Raw genomic sequence first — 24,460 nt, 5'->3', positions numbered from 1 at the left:
GCCCACTTGCAAGAATATTTGAAAAAATTCTGTACAAACAAATGTCACATATTAATAGTTATAGTCTGTTATAACACAAACAACATGGTTTAAAAATCTCTATTACTGCAACTGACTCAATTTTTGTAATTTTAATGATGGTCACTGCTGGGATATTAGTAGATAATGACCAGGGTATTCAAAACTGTTAATTGCAATATTCTTATGAAAATGGGCAGTTAATTCTGGTCACAAAATTATCAAGTGACTCCAAAGTTGCCTGGAAAATGTAACATTCTATGTTGACTCTAACAGTTTCTTATTGCATGGCACCTTAATTAGTGGCATGCCAAGTGGTTCAATTCTGGGTATCATTCTGTTTTCATTACTAATTTATTAATTTTACAGATGACCTCCCATCCCTTAATGTCACTTTGTATGCAGATGGCATCCTTCTGTTACAAGCCTATAAATGCCCCTCTGATCTCCATAGCAAACTACAACAGTCTTTCTCTATACAACTAAGCTAATTGTAAATAACCAGAAAAAAATGTTGTGTTGTTTATAACCTCTCAACTTCATCCAGTACCTCTTAATGTTGCTGATAACCACATCGTCTCAGTTGTCTCATTCCTGAATACAAACACCAAGGACTTAACATTCAGTCATCTCTCCCTTTTTAAATCATACAGACAAAATAACACAAAACGATCTCAACGTAATCTCTGCTACAGAATCATTTACTCTCTCCTTCAGCCCACTTTTCCCCTCACTAAAAATGTCAATAAAACCACAACACAAACTTAACCAAACACCACAAAAGTAAGACCATAAAGACTCTGGCAGGGCCGATTAACTAGCACCAAACTAAACTAAAATATTTGCACAAATTTTATTTAGATAAGCGCTTTTGTTTTATTTTTCTTAAAACTTCATCAGATTGAGTACATTAAAAACCTCCATTCATTTAAAAGCTCCAAAGTCACCTGACAGCTGATCCTCCCATGCAATCAGCTGCATTTAAAGCTACACACACACACACACACACACACACACACACACACACACACACACACACACACACACACACACTATAGCATTTGCACAAATGCCCCTAATAAACTTCCAAAATATTAAAACAAATAATATATTAAATATATTATCTTTCTAAAGACTTAAATTTTAACAAGCAGCTAATAGAAACTTGATAATTTTAACCAGGCCACACACACGCATTTAAATAAACCTGCCAGTACAACTTGCTCTTTTCCAAATGCGATGTCCATGGCTCCCCCACGTTCATTTTTCAACAGCTTTTCAACCTAAACAAATTTAAAAACATGGTCAGGATGCTCCACAATATGTCTTGCTCTGGCAAGGTTTTTAATGTACTCAATCTGACGAAGTTTTAATAAAATACAAAATGAAAGCGCTTATCTAAATAAAATTTGTGCAATTATTTTACTTTAGTTCAGTGCTAATCTGCCTTGCCAGAGTCTCTGTGGACCTTGCCTGTGGTTTTTATTTACTAAAAATGTTCTCCCTAAATGGGAATCTGGTCTTCCTAGCATTACATTTTACTTGGCACAAAACTCAGACTTCAGACTCACCATCATTAAATCTCCTACTGCCCTACACGTTTTTGTTTCCTTCTTCATTGCTACCCCCCACCTGACATCTGTACTTAATTATGCTACCCTTCAGCTTATCCTCTATTCTTTGTCATCTACTGTTCCGTCTTTCATCCTACCATGGCTCAATAATATCTCACAACATCTCTCCAACTCTGTTGCAACCACCTATCCATACTTCCTCTTTACACTCTCCACACATTGCAACAAACCTATTTAATATTGCCCCTCACCTTTATTCCAAATATAGGCTGATTAATTGTACTTCAACTCAAACCAAAACAAAATTAAGTACAAGTATCCTCTCCAAAAAACAAACGTACATAACTCCCTAAATACTAAAATCCTTCTAGGAGAAGATGTATACCCTAATCTCAGCCCCACCTGTCACAATGAACACAAAGATAATTATCTCCCACACACTTCTGTAACCCAACAACAGCCAATCCCCAACCATGATGATCTAATTTTTGCTGCAATAAATGTTAAGAGCATCAGAAATAAAACTGCTGAACTACATGCCTGGATTACCCAATGTAAGCCTGATGTTCTCAATGTAACTGAAACTTGTCTTAAACCTCGCATAAATGACTCTGAAGTTATACCTCCTGGCTATAATAATTGTAATGTCCCTGTAAAGAGGAAAGGTGATGGTATTGCTTTGATATTTCCCAGTATCTGCCATATTTCCCCTTATAGCAATCCAATACCAAAATTCAGTTCAGCAGAGCTTCATATCCCTTTCCAAAAAATAAACAATTATAAACAAATACGTATTACTGTCCTTTAAATCTCTTCTGGTGAAAAAACAGCTAAACTGGAAGATGTCATTCATTGGATATCCATTACATTTCCATAAGAAAAAATAATACTAGGTGATGTGAATGTCAGCTGGTTGGACATTAACTCCCCTACATCTAGCATCAACTTATATGGTTTCACACAACTAATTTAATAGACCCACACATTATCGCAAGACATCAAATTCCCTACTAGACTAGAGCTTAATATCAAACAATAGTAATATTCGTCTACAGATACAGTGTCAGGCTCTGTCAGCGATCTATACAACCAGACATCTCAAACATCAAGTTAAACAGCATATTTGTAAAACATGCAGTCTTTCCAAGTTTATCCCAGAAGTGTTCATTACTACACTATCATCTATTAACTGGAACTTCCTAAAATCCTCCCTTTCAGATGATGCTGTAAATAAATTCAATACAGTTGTTATAAATATCCTAAATAGTCTTGCACCTCCTTAAAGGAAGGGACTGAAAGCAAGCAATGCAATTTGGATGTCCAAAAAGAGAAGAATGCTAACGCAGGATAGAGAAAAAGTACGCAAAGAATGGCAAAATTACAAAACATGTCAATATCATAAACTTGAAAATGCTTCACAATCGTACTAAAAAGCAAATAAATGACAAAAAATATTGTAATGAGTTTCAGAATAACAAAAACAACCCTAAAAAAATGTGGACATCCATTAAAGAAATCTTATATTCTGGCAAAAATTCAACCCAAACTCTTCTCCTGATAACTCACCATTCGAAACAGCAATACAGTTAGAGATGCAATACCATCTATAAAATAAGAGTCAAACTGAGGATTCCTCATCTGATCTCAACCCTGCCCAACAGCCACATATCATCACATCCACTTTCACCTTCAAACCTGTTCCCAAATCCTATATAAAACTACTCAACTTAAACCATGCTCTTCTTCTGCTGACGACATTCAAAGTGAGTACCTAAAAATAGCATCCAATAGCATTCCCTGCCCTGTCTCAATCCTTATAGTTCAATCTACGAATCCCACTTTCCCCCTCTCTGGAAAAAAGTCACAGATTTTCCTTCCGCACAAAGGAGGAAATTCAGCAGACATGACTTTAGACCTATAGCAGTCTTATCTCTCCTTACCAAAAGACTTTACAAATTAATTCAAAAACATCTCCTGCAGGAAGAACTCCTATCCCCTACACAACATGGCTTCCATCCTTCCCATAGTACTAGCACTGCCCTTCTAACCTACATCGATACTGTCAGTAAAGCTAGAAATAATGTTAAATGAGATTCTTCCTTATTTTTAGACTTCAAAATGAACCACAAACTCTGGTAATACAGCTTCCAAAATTCACTGAAAGTTTAATAATAACAGTATTTGTGGATTCTTAAAGTTTCTGTGAATTTTGCAAGCTGTATTTGTAGATTATTAAAGTTTCAATGAATTTTGGAAGCTGTATTACCGGAGTTTGTGGTTGATTTTGTGTTCTCTGTCTGGTTCCAGAAATACACTGCTTGTGATTTTTTTTTTTTTTATTTTTGGACTTGTCTAAAGCCTTCAGCATGGTTTGTCACAGCAAACTTCTACTTCAAATGTCCTCACTATGTCTGTCTGAGCCCACCCTACTCTGGTTCAAAAGCTACCTGTCCAATAGGTATTAGTCAGTAAAACGGCACTCTAGCCTCTTCTTACGTCCCCATCACCACCGGTGTACCACAAAACTCTCCCACCAACACCCTCTCTACATCCACACAACAGGCCACCCTAATACAATACACAGATAATTCCACTCTCATTCGCACATCCGACAACATGGCACACCTCCAAAAAGTTACTCTGGCAGCTTTAACGGCCACTGAAGCATGGCTGTGTAACTCACAGCACATGCATGCTCAACCCAAAAAAGACCAAACTACTACTTTTTCCCCAAATCCCTCTCTCATGAAAAAAAATGTCTTCTCCCTCTTCATAATACAACCACTGAAGTCACTTTTCATAGTAAATTATTATGGGTGATAGTGGATGATGACTTTACATTCAACCTGCATATACAAAGTTGCATAAAAGAAACTCCCCAAAATCTAGGGATGTTTTACAGAACCAAAGACGTTCTCACCAATGCAGCTAAAACTATACTTACCAATACCCATCTCCTCCCCGCTCTTCTTTATGCCACTCCCATCTGTCCTAACCTCCAAGCTTGATAAAAATTGAAACTTGAACAATGTAATAAAAAAGTTGTTAAATTTGCAGCAAACACCCTTTTCAGAACCCACCACTGTATAGCACTAAAAAGCCTAAATTGGTTAGAACTTCCTCATCAAATAACATATTCACAGCTTCTTACCACCTATAAAATTATCCAGCATCCATCTGCCTGTCCAGCACTAGAAACCATTCCACACAACTCTTTTCCCTATCGGTCATTGTGATCCAATGACCAAAAACTCCTATCTACAAATCTAGCAAACCTGCTGGGCCTTGCTTGTACTTGTACAAGGCTGCTAAGGCCTAGAATGCCTTGCCTGTATCCATCAGATACCCTCCCATCTTTCAAAACCACTTTGGAAACCTTCCTAGCTACAATCTGACTTTTGTTCTTAGTCTTAACCAGAACAAACTGCATCCTAAATGTGAACAAGTTCCTTTTCATTCTTTATACCCCCTTACTCCCCCTTCTTCACTTCCTTACTGTTATCAAATTCTCTTCGCTGACTTTATTTTTAAATGTACCATATGCTTGTTTTTCCTTGCTTCATATTCCAATTCCTACTTGTATTCGACTAATTTACCCAAACTGTCAGTTTTCTGAATATTAAATGATTTGTCATATAACTTGTATAGATTCTTAACTAATGTTTTTATATGATCACTAATTTGTTATAATTAAACATAAAACAAAAATATCTGCAGTAATAAAGATTGTAAAATTATTGTTAAAATGTTGTGTAATAATTTGGAGCTTTTTTCCCTGGCTGTCTGCTGAAAATGGGCTTCTACCCACTTTGACTTTCCCAGTAATCAAATGTCAATAAATAAAATATAAAATTAGCAGATTTGCCCTCCTCACATGCAGATTTCACCACTGTAATCTCATGCAATATCCTAAGCGGCTTCAGGTTACCAAAAGGTGAACTTATCTCCTAGGTACCTAAACAGTGGCTATTACATACCTTTGAGACAAACTACCCATCCAAGACTAGGCTTACTCCGTAATAAGTACTCAGGAGAAAACTATAACATTAAGCGGACCTCCATATAAAACAGCTACTGGAGAACATGTCTTCTCCTGACTAGGCCCAGCATTATGGAGCAGACTCCCACCTGAATTAAAGGGCCTGGAATCTTGCATTGAGATCAAAAGGCTTTCTCTGAACACTTGTACAAGGAAGTGAGTGAAAGTGTTTTAGGGACAATGGCTAACTTCACCATTTGCTAACAAACAATATACTACCCCTAGCAAGACAGTCACTGTGAAATGTTGAATTAACAGCATGATACCTCCAGCATAAGTCTTTCTCTGATTGTTATACTAAATGTTGTCCTGCTTGTTTCCTGAAATGTTAAAATTCAAAATGTGTATGCTGTAAAAATTCAAAACAACTTTGGTTTTACTCTCTTTGTAATCTTTCTCTGCAAGTAAGATTCTGTAACAGATATGAGGATTTCCAACAAGCATATGTTATTTTCAAGGCCCTTAAAAATTCATTTTGCATTTGCTGTAATGTATTGTAAGCTTCTTGTATATTAATTTTTTTTGCTTTTGTTTCTTATGCTTTCAGATTGTGACTGAAAAGGGGTTCATCAAAAAGCACTTCAGATAAAAAAATTATGAAAATTTCTTTCCTTTTAAACATTTGTAGTAGCTAGCAGCTGCTACAGTTTATGCCGGGTCTATATTAGAACACCGAACATTCAAAATGTCAAGTGTTCTAATATTGAATCCTAGCAATAGAAAATTCAAAACATCAAACATTTGGAACAGCAAATTTTTTTTTCCTAGGGAAAAAATTTGCTGTTCCAAAACACATACACACAACACAAGCACACCAAACAAACAGCAATCCACACAAATACACCTAAACTCTTACACCTAACCCTACAATAAACTATATATGCACCACTAAGTATCCACTTACCTGAACCCAAACCCTAACCCTAAGGTCCGTCACTATTGCACAGTCACCTCACCCACACCCTAACCCTAACTCACCTAGCCCGCCCTAACCCTCACGTCCACACATTCGCACACTTACCTGACCCACGCCCTAACCCTAACTCACCTAACCCTCATGTCCACACAATAGCACACTTACCTGAACCCGACCCGTAACTTTCCACCAGAGCGCTGAAAATACAGAAGCAACAGAAATGGACAAACAAATTATTTCCCTAGGAAAAAAATCGGTTTTCTGTTTCTTCGATATTTTCAGCGTTCACTGAAAACAGGTCGATATTAGAACACTCAACATTTTAAATGTTCGGTGTTCTTATACAGACCCTTTATGCCATGCAAAAAAAATTAAAACCACTTTCCTTTTAAACATTTGTAGTTTTTTTTATTTTTTTATTTTATTTATTTGACATTTATTTACCAACAGAGTCTGACTGGACAACTGGCGTCCATCTTCAGTGGAGGCCCGGGGAGTAAAGCTCCACACAGCACAATGGTAACAGTATTTAGTAATAATAATTACATATTACAGAATTTAATATGTAGACATCAGTTAACAACATACAACAAAAGCTAAATCAAAGTTGAGAAGAACTATATTAAAACACAAGATGTGTTACAAGTTGGTTGCATCGTGAGCATATCTTTAAAGCATCAAAAAAAGAGAGAGACATATGTACAATATTTACAAAGAGCATTTAAAGTGCACATTATTAGTTGCTAGCAGCTGCTACAGTTTGCACACAAAAAATGAAAAACTACTTTCCTTTTAAACTTGCAGCAAACCGCTTGCTACATTTGTAGTAGCTAGCAGTTTAAACTGTAGCAAACTGCCTGCTACATTTATAGTAGCTAGCAGCTTCTACTGTTTGCCATGCTCGGAGCTCTAAGAGCTTCATTTCGGCCCACAAATGCAGTGTTGGCATGTGAATGCCAGTAATGTGCTACACTGAAGACTCACCATTATATCAGTATCGGATTATTACATCACCTGCTTTCAGTTTCCTTACTGCTTGCATCCTCTTACTACTTTTGCAATGCTTATTATGTTATCCCATCCTATTCCCTTGCATGTACGGCATTTCTAGTGGCCTTGCCAATTCTAGGATTTCTATCTTACTTTGACAATACCGTTCTCCTGACATTTCTTGTGCTGTATGTATGAGCTGTCTGTCACTTTATTTCCTTGTCCAGCTCAGTGAATCGGTTCTTTGCTGTTTATTTTGTGTAATACAGCTGGTTTTATTACCACGTACAGCACTACCAAATTCATAAACTTATGTCATATGGTACATTTATCTTGGGTTCCTAGTAGCTATCTCACTTCTGTTTTATATCTTCAGTAGGTACACGAGTCTGGCACAGTCTCATATATTTGGTAACTAAACAGTATTTATTTATGTATTATATGGTAACCAGGTAAGTGGACTGGTGCAAAGACTCTCTTTTTAGCCATGAACTGAAAGCACAAACTAAAGGCAACATGAATATACACAAACAACACAAAATATCACTTTGGCTGGTGACAACTTAAATCCTGCATTTGTCAGTATATTTTTTTCTACCCCTCCCAATATATAGTTATTCCATCTGTAAACAAAGCAGATCATGATAGTGTCATCTTAAAGCTACGGTAACATCAGACTCATTATTAATAAATGTAAGGCTTTATCACTGGAAACTAGAATGTAATAGATGGCATACTAAAGAAAACTGATTGTGATATTCTCATGAATCTTGAGAACTATCAATAAATTCTGTTATATTAACATCTGCGTTCATGAACATACTAGTAAGACAGAAATATATAGGCAAATTAAAAAAATCAACTTTGGTGGAACAGAAGAAAAGAGCTACTATTTAAGTTTTCAAAATGACTAATCCTAGAAACAAGTCTAGATTAAAGTAAGGTACTTAACATTTCTTATGAATTTGCCTAAATCTAACCAATAAATCAGATTTATGTCAAACTTTGAAAGCTCTGTTAAGATATTTTTGAATTGCATCAGAAAACTGAAAGGAAAATGTGAATGCGACATGATCAGTAATCAATAAATGTAGTTGTACTGATCAATGATCTACACATCAGACAATGGTACATATAAGAGAGCTACATAGGTGAAGAGAGAGATCCTTCATATAATTACAAATATGATTTCGCTGGCAAAAATAAAACTAAAGCCTCAAGTTCCATATGGCCTGACAAAATACATTGCATTTTACTTCACAGTTAGGAAAAAATTAACTATTGCCATAACAATAGTGTTAAGTAAAATGTTTGGATACATGCCTGATGTATGACAAGCAGTGTTCGTGGTCCAGTTCACAAGATGATGGCATCACATCTGAATCTGGCAATTTGAGGCACGTCAGCTTGACTAACATTAGATGCAAAATTATGGAAAAAGTCATTATGGAGATGCACAGAACAAAACCGGGCCTGTTGTAGCAATTTGTTAAATGGATTGCTTATTTTTAGATCTTTGAAGATGTACTATCAGCCCTTGATTAAGGAATGGCAGTGAATGCTGAGTATATTCACCTTACTAGAGCAATTGGCATTATTATACATAAGGGGAAATTCACAAATTAAAAGAATTTCATATTGACATTTAATGCCATAGATAAATCATTAGTTAAGCAACATCGTACAGCAAGTCGAGGCTGGCTAACAGAGGCTAAGAAAGCAGTTGCAATAGCAAAGAAGACGGCGTCAGAACAGCTTCTGGAGTGTGATGCAGTAGGTGGCACAAAGACACTGCATCAGGTTGCAAAGCAAAGCGAGACAAGACAGTCATCATACACCTATCGTAAAGGATGCCAGCAACATCCTGCCCACCAGTCCAGAAGACAAAGGCAGATGGAAGGAGTATTTCCACCAGCTGTTGAATGAAGAAACTCTGCAGAAGCTGTACTGTCCCAGACACAGCTTAATAAAAGAAGACAAACATACCATAAAAGAAGTAAGAACACTACTTAGGAAAATGAAGCTAGGAAAAATCAGCAGCTCAGATGAGGTGATAGCAAATATGATTAAAGTGTGGGTGAGATGGGGAGCTCCAGAGGGTATTCACAGCAATATGGAGAAAGAGGTGTATCTCAGATGACTTGGAGAACAAGCATTCTAGTTTCAGTGTAGAACAACAAAGGGGACATCCACACCTGGGGCCAGTATAGACGTATCAAACTCCTGTTGCATGAACATTTCTGGACAGGATGATTTTTGAAGGAATATGCTAAGTAGTAGAACATTAGATGGAAGAGGAGCAGTTTGGATTTAGATCAAGATGCAGCACAACCGACCAAATGTTTGTAGTGAGACAGTTGACTAGAAGCTAGGGGTGAGGAGAGATGCCAACTGATCATTCCTAGACTCAATGAAAACATATGACAAAGTTCCAAGGAAGATGATTTGGGCAGTAGTGTGGTGGTTCAAAGTCCCAGAAACATTGGTACAATTAGTGCAGGCTATGTACAAGGACCTAGTGACTCAAGTACAAACAGTGTTCATTCTCACAATGGGGTTCCCAATGGGAGTGGGTGTGGACCAGGGTTCAGCTCTGAGGTCACTGCTGCTTATACTGGTGGTGGACTACATTAACAGGTTAGAGGGGACAGGTCAACAGAGCTGCTATATGCAGACAAAGGGCATTACAGGCAGATCTGAACAAAAACTTCAGCAAACAGTGGAATGGAATGCAAAACTGAAAGTACATGGGATAAAACTGAGTACTAATAAGACAGTTGTAATGGCAGTGAATGGGAGAAATCAGAAGGTACACGGGATGAAATTGAGTAGAGATAAGACTGCTGTCATGGCAGTGAATGGCGGAAATCGAAGCTGAGAACTGAGATAGGAAATTAGTGGAACAGATTAACAGCTTTAAGTATCTGGGATTGATGGTTGAGGAGAAAGGAAGTCTGAATGATGAGGTCAGAGTTGGAATCAGGGGGGCTGCAGCCAACTGACACTGTGTCAGAGATAATGTATGACAGAACAATGTCAAAGAAAGCAGTAGTGTTGTACAAAATCCTGGGCAGTGAAGGCAGAGCAGTCAAGCAAGCTAGAGGTGATGGAGGTGCAGTGTCTGAGTTAGGATGCACACTGTGGGTCAGAAGGAAAAATAGAGGACATCAGATCAGAAGCCCAAATAACTCCAATTTGTGGAGAAGTTCAAAAAGAACAGCTTATGGTGGTTCGAACATGTACAGAAAAGCAGAAGACAATCTGGTAAAGATGATTTGGGATAGAGACGAAGGCGAGAGGAACTGTGGGCATCCAGCAAAGAGATGGATTGATTGTTTAAGAGAAGACCTATGACAGTCTGGTATGACTGCAGAAGAAGGTAGGAGACTGGCATTGAACTTGAAAGAGACGACACCCCAGCCCCATGTAGAAAAATGAGGAGAAAGGAGTGATAATGATGGATGCGGGAGTAACTTTAAGGCAAACCATTCTTCCCACTTACATTCCTCCAGGCTTCTAATACTGCTGTATCTGCCAGTCAGTAGGTGTTGGTGCTGCCATATAAAGCTGTGCTCCCATGGTATACAAGAGGGACTGATGCTGTGAATAGTTGTTAGATGCATATATGCAAATACAAAGAGGCAAGATGTGCGTACTCTACACAAAAGGCACCCTAGCAGGGTACTGAAACAGAAAGTGAAAGATATAAGGTAGTGAAGCTAACCAATGCACCAATGCCCACAGAGACTTGTAAAAATGTATCTTAAAAGTAAAGGTATGGAATTCAGAAGGATTTTAAACCAGAGATGTATGCTTTACATTAATTTTGTTTAGAAAAAAGAACTGAAATTGAGATGGGCTGAACTTGTAGCTTAGCTGAAGAAATGAGCTAAATTTGTCTCTGTACTGACAATCTAGACTTGAACTGTCTATCATCCCAGTGGGAAATCATCCAGTCCTTTAAGGAATGGATTAGTTTGATGGAAACATTTCCCTTACTTCGCAAAAACTATTAATTATTGCCATGAACATAATCTGATTACTTCTAATTTCACACTTGGCATTTTATGTTAGCCAGCCTAGTTTCTCATATGAGCTCTAAATATCTACATAGTTCCTGGCTGTTTCTTCTTTAATTCTACCCTGTTGTTATTTTTTCTCTGTTTGTGTGTAAATAAAGGTTCAATTTTGCAAAAAAAAAAAAAAAAACTTGAAGACAAAAACTGAATAACTGGAGGCTTTTATCATCAATTAATACTGGCATAAATGTATATTTTATTATTGCAATTAAAAATCTTTCAGCATTTCCTAGTTAGGGGTCACCACAGCGAATCACCAGTCCACAGATTGACAGTGGCGTTTTTAAAGTATTGAGTTGCCAGCCTGGTGTCCAACCTTCACAGAAGGTACACACACACACACACACACACACACACACCTACCTGCATGTCTTTAAAACTCATTTGACCACAGGGAGGACATGCAGACTCCGCACAGAAGGCACTCCAGCTGAGAATCAAACCAGAGAACCTCTTGCTGTGAGGTGACAATGCTAACCGCTGCACCACAGTGGCTGGTTATTATTGCAATTAAAGATAAAAAAAAATGCAAACATTAAATGGGACTGAGGAAGAGATTATGGAACTGTGAAACTGATGACTGCAAAGGAATTTGACTGCATTTAGAGAAAGAGGGACAATATTATTAAAACAACCAGAAACAAAATGATCCCTAAGATTCAAAAAGATACACCCTGCTTGTGCATTACTCTTGTATTAGTCATGTATTAGTATATATAAATAAGTTAATTTACACAACGGTGAGATAATGTTATTTAGTGACAGCTGTGGCCACAATGAGAACTGTGTCTTTAGTGGCACATTCACATGTTTCTGAATTACACACGAACCAACACTAGCAAAATCAGACCTGATGGTGGTTGGTATTTTCTCTATCAGCCCATGCATAATGTCGGCAAAGGCATTCCACACACACACACACACACACACACACACACACACACACACACACACACACACACACACACACACACACACTGTCCACTCTACAACAAACAAGACTCCCTCACAGTTGATCACAGTGCAGCCTCACATACATACAGACACAAACACATAGACGTTTATACAGCCAAGAGCAGTGGCATTTCTGGGAAAGAGCATATGGCTGATTAGCATTAGCCTCTCCCTCGATTGCTTTATTACCATGTCGCTCAGCCATTGGCTCCACCCACCATGTTAACGCTCCCACTAGTAGGGCAGCCAAATAATTGGAAAATCTTACTAAGAGTGGAAAAACAACCATGTTAAGGCTTTCCACTTATAGTATGCCTTTCTGAATCCCAGGGTAAGTGTGATATAACAAAAGTTTAATTAGTATGTCAGGCATGGTGAGATGCTGTTTATACTTTAGTTTTGCGGATCTGTTGAAATACTTAAATTGAGGTTACAAGTATGCATACTCCTAAATCAAAGAAAAAATGTCTCCACTACTGAATTCCAAAAAAACAAAAACCCAATATGGTGCAACAATATAAACCATTGCCCAAAACACACAAAGCTAAATGTGGGGGATATACCCACAACACCTTGCAATGTTGTATCTCTCTCTCTCTCTATATATATATATATATATATATATATATATATACATACACACACACACACACACACACACACACACACACACACACAGATTATATCTATATCTGTGTAGATATATTTTATATATATATATATATATATATATATATATATATATATATATATATATATATATATACACACACACACCTACTCTGTAGTTACATAAAAATGAAAAAGGACATTTCTCCTAAAATGAAGAAATCATTGACAGTGCACACTTACAAACTGCACTAGAAGTTTTTCCCCATGGAAGACCACGACTGGCATTCTTTCTCTACCTCTTGCATGTTGGGAATCTTGTGTTTAAAGAAAAAGACGTTTGGCGACGTGTAGAGAAACCATACTGAGAGGGTGATTGGACATGAGGTCAGATGAATAAATATATAAAGCGAAGTCTCAGCTTTACTTCACTATTGTAGCCAGTTTCCCTGGTGTAGAGGCCCAGTTTTTTATTTTTTTTATTTTTTTTTATGTGTGTATAAGAGGAGGCTGTGCTTATCCTATGGAGCGGTCAAACTGGGACCATCAATTGCCATGATCAATTGGTGGAGACATGGTGAAGTTTATAGTTATAGGTTCATAGGTATATACTAGACTTAACATCGATCCCATATCTATGGCAAGTTCTGCTACTTGTAAGTATAAGCAGAGTCTTGAGAGATGAAACATTTACAAGCAGGGACCTGGAATGGGCATTTATCAATTAAGGCATGTATATGGTAACATTCATCAAGGGTGCACTGGAGTGTGTACCTAATGGGGTAAGGCTTTATCTAGCTGACTGTGGAACTTTCAACACTTTTGAAACTGTCAAACACAAGAGACTAGCACAGACTGTAATGCAAATGAGAGGACCCGAAGCAAACAAGCCAGGTGATTTAGTGAACTGGTCAAGAGATAAGACATACAAGACCATATTTTATTTACTGGGGAACTTGTATATTATATAATAGTGGGGTGCTTTATGACTCCGCACAGATATTATTTAGCGACTTGGAGTAGGGGAAGCAGGATCAGTCTATCTGAAAGTCGCTCACGGAGATCGGAAATGGGGGAAAGGATAGCAGGCTGTCAACTAGTACATAATGCAAAGAAGCAGACAGATGAATTTTGTTGGGGTAGGGGTTCGATCTGGAGGGTAATTTGCAAGAGTGGTGAAGGAATGTAGTTGCAGCTGAGAACTAGGGAAAAAAAGCTCTCCATGTGAACATCGGCTGCGTATTCAGTCATAAAACAGATCACCTCAACGGATCCTGGAAACTATCGCCCCATAAGCCTGACTAGCTTGGTCTGCAAAGCTATGGAAAGGATCATCATAGACCTCATAAATAAAGATATTGGGGACCTACAGACACTGGATCCTACCCAGTTTGGCTTTGTTAAGGGCAGATCCTGCCTCTTAAACCTGGTCGATTTCTTTGAAACAGTCACCAAGGCCATTGGCGAGGGGAAGGTGGTCCACACAGCCTACCTGGACCTCGCAAAAGCCTTCGATACAATACCCCACTCGGGCATTATAGATAAGCTCACCAGCTTAAATATAAACCCCTATGTCACTAGATGGGTTGCAAACTGGCTCAAGGACAGAACCCACATGGTTAGAATTGCTGGAGCCATGTCAGACTCCAAACCAGTTACAAGTGGCATCCCACAAGGCTCAGTCCTGGGACCTCTCTTGTTCGGTATATATTTCTCGGTACAGGCCAACACGGAAGGACTGTGGCTGACCAAGTTCGCAGATGACTGCAAACTGGGCCATAATCAACTCTCCAGCTGACACAAGCATCCTCCAAAAGGGCCTCATAGAAACAGACAACTGGTGCCAGAGCCATGGCCTCAAGCTAAACGCCAAAAGTGTATAGTCATCCCTTTGGCAAAACAAAGTGCCACAAATTACCACATAGGTGGTAATCCATTAAGTACAGAAGAAGTCATTAGGGACCTGGGGACCCAAGTTGATAGCAATCTCTCATTTGACAACCACGTGGCCAAAGTGGTTAGAAAACATTTTATATAGCCCACCTAATCATGAAGGGATTCACATCTAGATCAGGGAGGTCATCGTACCTCTTTACTCATCCCTCATCAGGCCCATAATTGAGTACAATGCCCCTTTTGGGATGTACCTTACCAGACACCTGCAGCAACTGGAAAGACCCCAAAAGTACCTCACCAAGAGGATCAAAGGGCTCAAACAGATGCCATATGCTGCCTGGTTAAAGAAACTCCAGCTCTACTCAGTGGCATACCGCCTGCTCAGAGGCGATCTGTGCCTGACGTATAAAGCCATGTCCAACCCGGAATTAATGGACATGCTGCACCTCAGAAAATCCAAATCCCATCGAGCTACACGCCAGAGACTTGAACCTCAGCACTGAAATAAATAGGACATGCTGGAGGGACAGATTCATAACCCAGAGGCTCCCTTCACTCTGGAATAAAATCCCAGTCCAGGTTAGGCAGAGTCCCACATTGACTCTCTTCAAGAGGAATCTTGATGAGTGGATGGGAGATCGTAGGTTTACCCCGGCTATCACTTCTGTGTCACTGTTAGACAGAGGCACAGTATACTAACCTCAAAAAAAGGCATAGCAAAATTAATTTAAAATGGGTGGCGAAAGCCAAACACACTCTGGCTAGGCTTATAAATGCCCTAGGGCAGATAGCCTAGTATGAACCTATGAACCTATGAACCATGTGACCATAGGCTGCGTATTCAGTCATAAAACAGATCTGCATTGGCTGCATATTCAGGCTGCGTATTCAGTCATTAAACAGATCTCCATTGGCTGCATATTCAGTCATAAAACAGATCTCCATGTGACCATCGGCTGCATATTCAGTCATAAAACAGATCTCCATGTGACCATTGGCTGCGTATTCAGTCATAAAACAGATAACCATGTGACCATCGGCTGCGTATTCAGTCATAAAATAGATCGCCATGTGAACATCGGCTGCGTATTCAGTCATACAACAGATCACCATTAACCATCAGTTGCGTATTCAGTCATAAAACAGATCTCTATGTGACCATTGGCTGCATATTCAGTCACAAAACAGATCTCCATGTGACCATCGGCTGCATATTCAGTCATAAATCAGATCTCCATGTGACCATCGGCTGCGTATTTAGTCATAAAACAGATTTACATGTGACCATCTGCTGCGTATTCAGTCATAAAACAGATAACCATGTGACCATCGGCTGCATATTCAGTCATAAAACAGATCTCCATGTGGCCATCGGCTGCATATTCAGTCATAAAACAGATCTCCATGTGACCATCAGCTGCATATTCAGTCATAAAACAGATCTCCATGTGACCATCGGCTGCGTATTCAGTCATAAAACAGATCTCCATGTGACCATCGGCTGTGTATTCAGTCATAAAACAGATCTCCATGTGACCATCGGCTGCATATTCAGTCATAAAACAGATCTCCATGTGACCATCGGCTGCGTATTCAGTCATAAAACAGATCTCCATGTGACCATCGGCTGCGTATTCAGTCATAAAACAGATCTCTATGTGACCATCGGCTGCGTATTCAGTCATGTACTGCAGTGCCATAGGAGGTTATAGCAAAATTCAGTAGGATGTTGGGGTACATGTTCTGTTGGAGGGCACACCTGCTGAGAAGAGTACCATGCTGGTGGTCTCAAGAGTTAACACAGCACTTTCAGAGTGGTAATGGATGGACACTGGGGAATGTGTTATAATGGTGAGAAGATAAGACGGGTCTGTTGTGTATGTAAAGGATCCATGTGCTGGTTAGATAGCTTGTGGAAAGGAAGGGAGGAGAGAGAGATGCTGAGGTTTCAGGTTATTGTCAGGGAGGTCAGATGGGGCTGATGGAATTTAGATGGATGATAGGAGAAAGAGGAGGGGAATTCAGTTATAAATTATGGAAGTACATTTTTTTTTTGTTACTGAGATAGTGTTAGGGTCCAAAAATGACCTAACAGGAGCCTGAGAGAGATGAGAAGTGTAGCAGTTATGCAGACTAAAAGTAACACTTGCATGGAATTCAGTGGAAGATTATTTTGTCTGATTCTTTATCTGTATGTTTATGGAAGTCCAGTATGAAACTGGGGACAGCTAAATAAGGACTGGAGCAATATATTTTTTCTTTCATTTCAACTCAGTTGTATCACTATTTAGTACGTTAATTGTTTTTTTTTCTATGATAACACTGTTTACTATGTAACTTAGAGCTTTTCTTCCTGGCCCTCTGTTGAAAACAGTTCTTTTTTTTGCTCAGTCGGACACTCTCAGTAAACAAATGTAAAAATAATAAATAAATAAATTATCTGTAGAGCTCTGATGAGAGAGAGAGAAAGATACAAAGAGACAATGAGATAGAAGGATAACTGGAGAAGCCCAGACTGCTGAAGACTAGAACAGATCTTAAGAAGTCATAAACTGTTTATTAACTAGGAATAAGGGGAATAGGGGGTTAGGAGGATGGCCTAATGGTTAAGGTGTTTGCCTTGCAAACACAAGGTACAAGATTTGAATCTCACATGGGGTAATTGGCTAGGCTTAAAATGACTCACAAGGGCAGTTAGCCTAGTACTAACCTATGAACCTATGAACCATAAAGTGTATTACAATAAAGCAAATGAGAAATCAGACTGAATGGGTCAAGTAGTCCATCCCTATTGCTAAAGGGTCGATTTGTGTATTTCTGTTTGTGCTGCTATGTGATAACCCTGTTGTGTGCTTGTCAGAAGTTGTGAATTTTGGCTGTAGATGATTTATTGTTGAAATGAAACCCTGTCCCCATGTGCAAAAACTGGGGAAAGTGGTTGTGGATGGATAGCTGGATGGATGGGCAATGTTTTGAATTTTTGTTGAGCTTGTGAAATGTTCATGCCTTACAGCTTCTTCTTTGGTTTGTAGGACTTTAACCACTGGTTAATGTGCTTCTTTGCTCTGAATCTAGTGCACAGGGTCCTGGGTTCAATACTTGACAGTGGTTACATCAAGGGTATAGTTTCACAGAGGGTACATTTCTTCAACAGTGACTATTAATTTAAGGAATCTTTTTAAATGAGACTGTTTAACTTTACAACCTGCACTTTAGTGCGGTGGCTACATGCATATTTTGAGACATTATTATAATTTTGCACAATTTGTTTTGTCACTAGGCTGGTTTTAAGATGCAGCTTAATCCTTCTCTACTGCAGTGTAGATTTGTTTAGTTTTTGGAGGATAAAGATCATATTACATTTGGTTTATGGGAAAACCATATTTCAGGTGTACCACAGATCAATGATCAATGCAGGTGAGCGTAATGACAGCCAGAAGACACTCCTTAGTACATTCAGCATGGATGCTGATCATGTTCTGTAGTTATAAGTCACAAAAAATGTCTTGAAGTTCTGCTGTTGGTAAGTAGAAGTCCTATATGACTGCTTTTTCCAGGAGCAGAATATTTCATCTTATTGTAATTTAAATAATGTTGCTTTCATTACATGGATATGAGAATGGAACATAAAGGTTGGGATTATCATTTCTGTTTTACCACACTGCACATGGATTTCTTAATCGTAAAAACATGTGGTGAAATATCACTCTGCTCTTTTTTCTTGTTCCAGCGAGCGCAGTATGTATGGAATCGACAACAGCTGTTTGGTATCAATACTGCAACAACGGACTATCTAATGGGTAAGAGACTACAGCCAACACTGCAATTGTTTCCTCACACTTTATATGCCTGCACTTGTTTTCCATATGGCTGAATGGAAATGTTTTTTTTTTTGCAGTTTCCAAAAACTTTTATTTTTCAAATGTACACATTTTGTGTCTTGACTAATGAAGTGCTCAACCATGAAAATTAGAATGTCTCTTCCAACTGTTACCCATATCCTCTCTGTAAAACACAACCTACATTTGAGACCTCTTCTGAAAGTGTATTTTTTAGTCATCACTATGACTTGATGTAGAGGTTGCACCATACGCCTGATGGCAGGAAGATCTGAAGGCTGTAGGTTCTGTTCCTATGTCTGGTGCTTGGAGGCATGGACTGACAAAGACAGTGCTGTGCAACATTCCTGATGAGCGAAGATTCATAGGTATTCCAAGGCCACTGGCAATAACGCTTAATACATTACTGGTACACTCCCTCAGGCCATGCCTCTCTTCTCCAGGAGGACCATACCAGTCAATCCTTGAGGACATTTGTGGATATCCATCCAGTAATCTTTGATTACATGAAGATATTGATCCACATTTTGTATTATGATCGAAGGTGATTTGGTCATTTTGACTAATGCTGCCAAATGGGGAACTGGGTATTTGCCAGTGATGAATGAAAGTGGGCGAGGTCTATGTGCCCCTATTGGCCAGTGTGTGCCCACCGTAAACCCCCACAGCTCTGTTGAGTGAAAGATGGACATAAAACCAATCAACCTGCCAAACAAACTAAGAATTACTACACTCGTTGTAGGTTTTGAGACAGGATGCAGCTTGGAAGTGGATGATGTGATGATACAGAGGAGGATGGACATTCTGTGTATACAGGGGAAAAAGATCGAAGGGCAGTGCAGCAAAGCCACTGAACTTGGGATCTGGAATCTATTACTTAGGAGGAGAACAGACTAGAAATGGTGTGGGAACTGTGGTGAGGGATAGGCTTCAGAACACAGTGAGGGATGTCATCAGAATTATTGACAAACTCATGGCAATCAGACTCCCTAATATAATGCTAGGTCAGTATTCATAATCTCAGCCTATGATCCACAGCAAGGTCGTGATAGTGAGGAAAAGAGTGCATTCAGACAGCACTTACAGGATTTACTAGATAAAGCAGTAAAACATGAATTGGTGTTGATAATGGTGACCTGAATGCACATTTTGGGACATACAGAACAAGGTCCAAGGACAGCCTGGGTCCACATGGCTGGGACAACAGGAAAAAAAGGAGAGGCCATTTTAGACTTGTCTAGCAAATGCCTTGCTGGTGACGAACACATGATTTCACAAGAGAGAAGTTACAACAACACATACAAGAGTGGGCAATGTGCAGCTCTGGTAGATTCCCTCCTAATAAGGAAAGGGCACTGGGGTAGAATCAGCAGTTGTAAAGTCACCCCCACTGAAACAGTTGACCCCCAGCATAAACCACTTGTGGCTACAATCAGCTACAAGCAGTGGTCAGAGAAGGCTCTAAGGTCAACAGAGATCAGGCTGAAGACCTAGGAATTGACTGGAGATAAAGCACAGCAACTCAAGGAGTCACTCAGGGCTCTTGCACTTCAAGAAGAGTTAATAGGTGTAGTTGTAGAATGGCAGTGCCTCAAAACAGCATGTGTGAGGATTATGGAACAGATACATGGCTGAGCAAGGTACGGAAATAAGGTACATGCTGAAAGTCGGTGGTGGAATGCAGAAGTCCAGTATGTCATAAAATGAAAAAAGGCATGCTGGAAAAAGTGGGAGATAAAAAAGATACCAAGGCTAGGAAAGTATACTGGTTGGCTAACAAAGAGGCCAAGAGAAGAGTTGTAATAGCAAAGAACAAGGCATCAGAGTTACACTAACAACTTCTGGAAACTGAGTCAGTAGGTGGCACAAAGAAACTATGTCCAGTTGCAAGGCAAAGAGAGAAGGATAAAGAAGATGGTCAGACACGCTTCATAAGGGATGCCAGCAACAACCTGCTCGCCAGTCCACAGGGCATCAAAGGCAGGTGGAAGGAGTGCTTCCAGTGCCTTCTAAATGAAGAAAACCCCACAGCAGCTGTACTGCCCCAGGCACAGCCTATAATGAGAAAAGAGGAGGAGCCCTCCATAGAAGAAATAATTGCAGTAAAGAAAATTAAGTTGGAGGGGGTAGCAGGCTCAGATGAGGACATAGTAGATATGATAAAGATGTTTGGTGAGATGGGAAGAAATGGCTCCTGGTGGCACTCACAGCTGTGTGGAGAGAGAGGTTTATCCCAGATGACTGGAGAATAAGCATTTGAATGTTAGTGTTCAAGAACAAAGGGGGCTTTCACAACCGTGGGCAGAACAGAGGGATCACTCTTTTCACATTGCATGAAAGTTCTGGAAAGGGTGATTCAGATCAGTGTGTAGCATAACTCACTGTGTTTGCAGTGAAACAAATAGTTGAGAAGAAGCTAGAGATTGCAAAGTCATTCCTAGACTTGGAAAAAACATATGACAAGCTTCCAGGGAAGCTGACTTGGGCAGTCCTGCATTTCAAAGTCCCAGAAACATTGGTAAAATTAGTGTAGTCTATATACAAGGACCCAATAACTCGAGTAAGTACAGTGTTTGGTCTCACAGATGGTTTCACAGTGGGAGTGGGTGTGCATTAGAGTTCGTCTCTGAGCCCACTGCTGTTCATACTGGTGATGGACTACATTAGCAAAGAGGTCAGAGAGGACAGATCAACAAAGTTGCTGTATGCAGATGATATGGCATTACAGGCAAACTCTGAGCAGGAACCTCAGCAAAGGATAGGAAAATGGAATGCAAACCTTAAGGCACATGGGGTGATATTCGGTACAGATAAGGCAAATGTAATGGCAGCAAGTGGGAGAAATCAGAAGAAGCTGAGAACTGAAATGGAAGGAAAAATAGTGGAACAGGTTAAAAGCTTCAAGTATCTAAGAGAAGAGGAGAAAAGAAGTATGAATGAGGAAGTCAAAGTTAGAATCAGAGGGGATGCAGCCAACTGACAGAGTATTGGGCAGTGTTTGACAGAATACCAAAGAAGCTGAAAAGTAAGGTGAACAAAATAGTTGCTACTTGTTTGACACAAAAACCTGGGCAGTAAGGGCAGAGCAGTTGAGGAAGCTAGAGGTGATGGAGATGGAGTGCTTGAGATGGGTAGAAGGATGCACACTGTTTAGGAACCTTTTATGGTCTTTCTAATTGTTTGATTTGTTTAGTGAGATGCATTTCAAAGTGGGTGCTGTACTTGATAATTGGCCTGATCAATGCTGAGTATAAGGGAGTGATTACCTCTTTAGACCTTAAGGGGGTGCTGTACTTGATAATTAGCCTGATCAATGCTGAGTATAAGGGAGTGATTACCTCTTTAGACCTCAAGGGGGTCCTGCACTCTAACTGGCCTGATCAATGCTGAGTATAAGGGAGTGATTACCTCTTTAGACCTCAAGGGGGTGCTGTACTCGATAAATGGCCTGATCAATGCTGAGTATAAGGGAGTGATTACCTCTTTAGACCTCAAGGGGGTGCTGTACTCGATAATTGGCCTGATCAATGCTGAGTATAAGGGAGTGATTACCTCTTTAGACCTTAAGGGGGTGCTGTACTCGATAACTGGCCTGATCAATGCTGAGTATAAGGGAGTGATTACCTCTTTAGACCTCAAGGGGGTGCTGTACTCGATAATTGGCCTGATCAATGCTGAGTATAAGGGATCGATTACCTCTTTATTTCTTGATATTCTCTAGCCAATTAGGTGGGCAAAGTTAAAGGATTTCTTGAAAACCATTGTCATATGATGGTTAAAAGTCCCAGGTTACAAACCTGACTACATTTGTTTTCTATTGGTGTGTTGTCTGTACAATGTGTTGAGGTGAGGGGGTGTCTAGCAAAGGTGATGATACTACATTTTTAGTATTTACTTGGAGGGGGAGCACATTTTTAGGACAGCAGGGAGAGTTCATTATGGAAGGTTTGGGTGTCAGAGTGTAACTTAACAATAACCCCTGCTATGCAGTTATCTGCAAACTTTCTTAGTCAGAGGTCTTGGCTCTCTGCTTGGAGATCTGCCATGCAAATACCAAAAAGGAGGGGTTCCACCTCCCCCAAGCCCAAAGAGACACCCCTGGTCACTTCCATGCTTTCAAATTAAATTAAATATTAAAATGCTGCCTGGACTTGATTTGGAGGCAACGTATGTGGTTGTTAATCATGCTGTGACACTTATGCAAAACAGTAGGTGTTATTTAATGATTTTTTTCTCCAATAATATTTTTATCCATTACAGAGCCCATCAAGGCTGAGAAAATGATTCTGGACAAGATGTCAGCCAATCCCAGGAAGCACACAAAAACACACCCACAGTAGATTTCATAGTCACAAGAAGACATTGTGTGTGTGTGTGTGTGTGTGTGTGTGTGTGTGTGTGTGTGTGTGTGTGTGTGTGTGTGTGTGTGTGTGTGTGTGTGTATGTTTGTGTGATGTTACTCTATTGGTTCTTATTAGGTGTTTGAATATACTCTGCTGTGTTTCTTGCTCCTATCCACTCAAGATGGATCTTTCTGCTGCTTGTAACTTTTCCATCCTACCTAACTGCTTTATAATCAAAGGGCCAGTTATTCTGTAAGAGTGAGAAAAGCAGTGTTTCTTATCCTGGTAAGTCTGAAACTTGGACAACACTGATGAGATGGAAGGTAACGAATGCCTTACCCACCTGTCTTGCCAGTTTTCCCGTTTAGTGGATACACTGCAGATGTGACTTAACCAACAGGTTTTTCCCTTGTATTACCCATATAGGATGGTGCACTGGTGTAGCATTTAGTGCTGTCACCTCACAGCAAGAGGTTCTCCAGTTCGATTCTTGGCTGGGATGCCTTCTGTGTGGAGTCTGCATGTCCTTCTTACAGTCGTGTGGATTTTCCCCAGGCGCTTCAGTTTCCTCCCACATTCCAAAGACATGCACTAGGTGGATTGGATACTCTAAATTGGCCCCATGTGTGACTGTGTGTGAGTGCGTAGCTCACCATCTGAGGAGGGCTGGGCCTCAGGCTAGCAACCCGACCCAGTAAAACCTGTACCTGCTATGGACACAAGTGCTGAAGTGCACTCGTTGACCAATGTGCTAAATGCACGGGAGCGAATCCAGGATTACCCATGTAAGAAATGTGCCCCCATGTCTGTTTCATGCATTCACAAATTCTGCCACTGGTTTTGACTTGTGTCTTCAACCATGTACGACCCTCTCTGTGTATCCAGTTTAGTAAGTCTGTAATGTTTTGTACCATGGTTTGCACTTCAGAAATGCACACCTGGAAAATGCAAATATGGTTGCATCATTCTAAATGTGTACACCCCCTAGGGTAATCTGATACTACAGTGTATCTTGAAGAAATAATTCAGTCTTGAGAAGTCTACAAAGACCCAAGTACAGGTTTAAAAATTCTGGCTGAAAAGAAAACCAGATTACCCCAGATATTTCATCACAGAATGAGCCCCAATTTAACAGGAAGCAATTTGCATTCTTTGGATGTAATCAGACACAATAATACAGCAAATCCACAGCATTTTGTTCAT

The 24,460-nt window shown here is 39.7% G+C and overlaps 1 protein-coding gene across 1 annotated transcript in view; it reads left to right on the top strand.

The window, feature by feature from the left end:
* ALPL (alkaline phosphatase, biomineralization associated) overlaps positions 1 to 24,460 on the top strand; it is a 693,762-nt gene that overhangs the window by 521,800 nt on the left and 147,502 nt on the right. Inside the window, exon 8 of the mRNA XM_044063160.1 lies at positions 18,806 to 18,875. Within this exon, the coding sequence (XP_043919095.1) occupies positions 18,806 to 18,875 (70 nt within the window). The remainder of the gene's footprint in view (positions 1 to 18,805; positions 18,876 to 24,460) is intronic.

The sequence above is a fragment of the Protopterus annectens genome, chromosome 2.part1 (assembly GCF_019279795.1).
Source record: "Protopterus annectens isolate FY-2018-M chromosome 2.part1, PAN1.0, whole genome shotgun sequence".
Classification (NCBI taxonomy): Eukaryota; Metazoa; Chordata; order Ceratodontiformes; family Protopteridae; genus Protopterus; species Protopterus annectens.
Note: the sequence above shows the minus strand (reverse complement) of the source record. Positions and strands in the feature narration are given on the sequence as shown.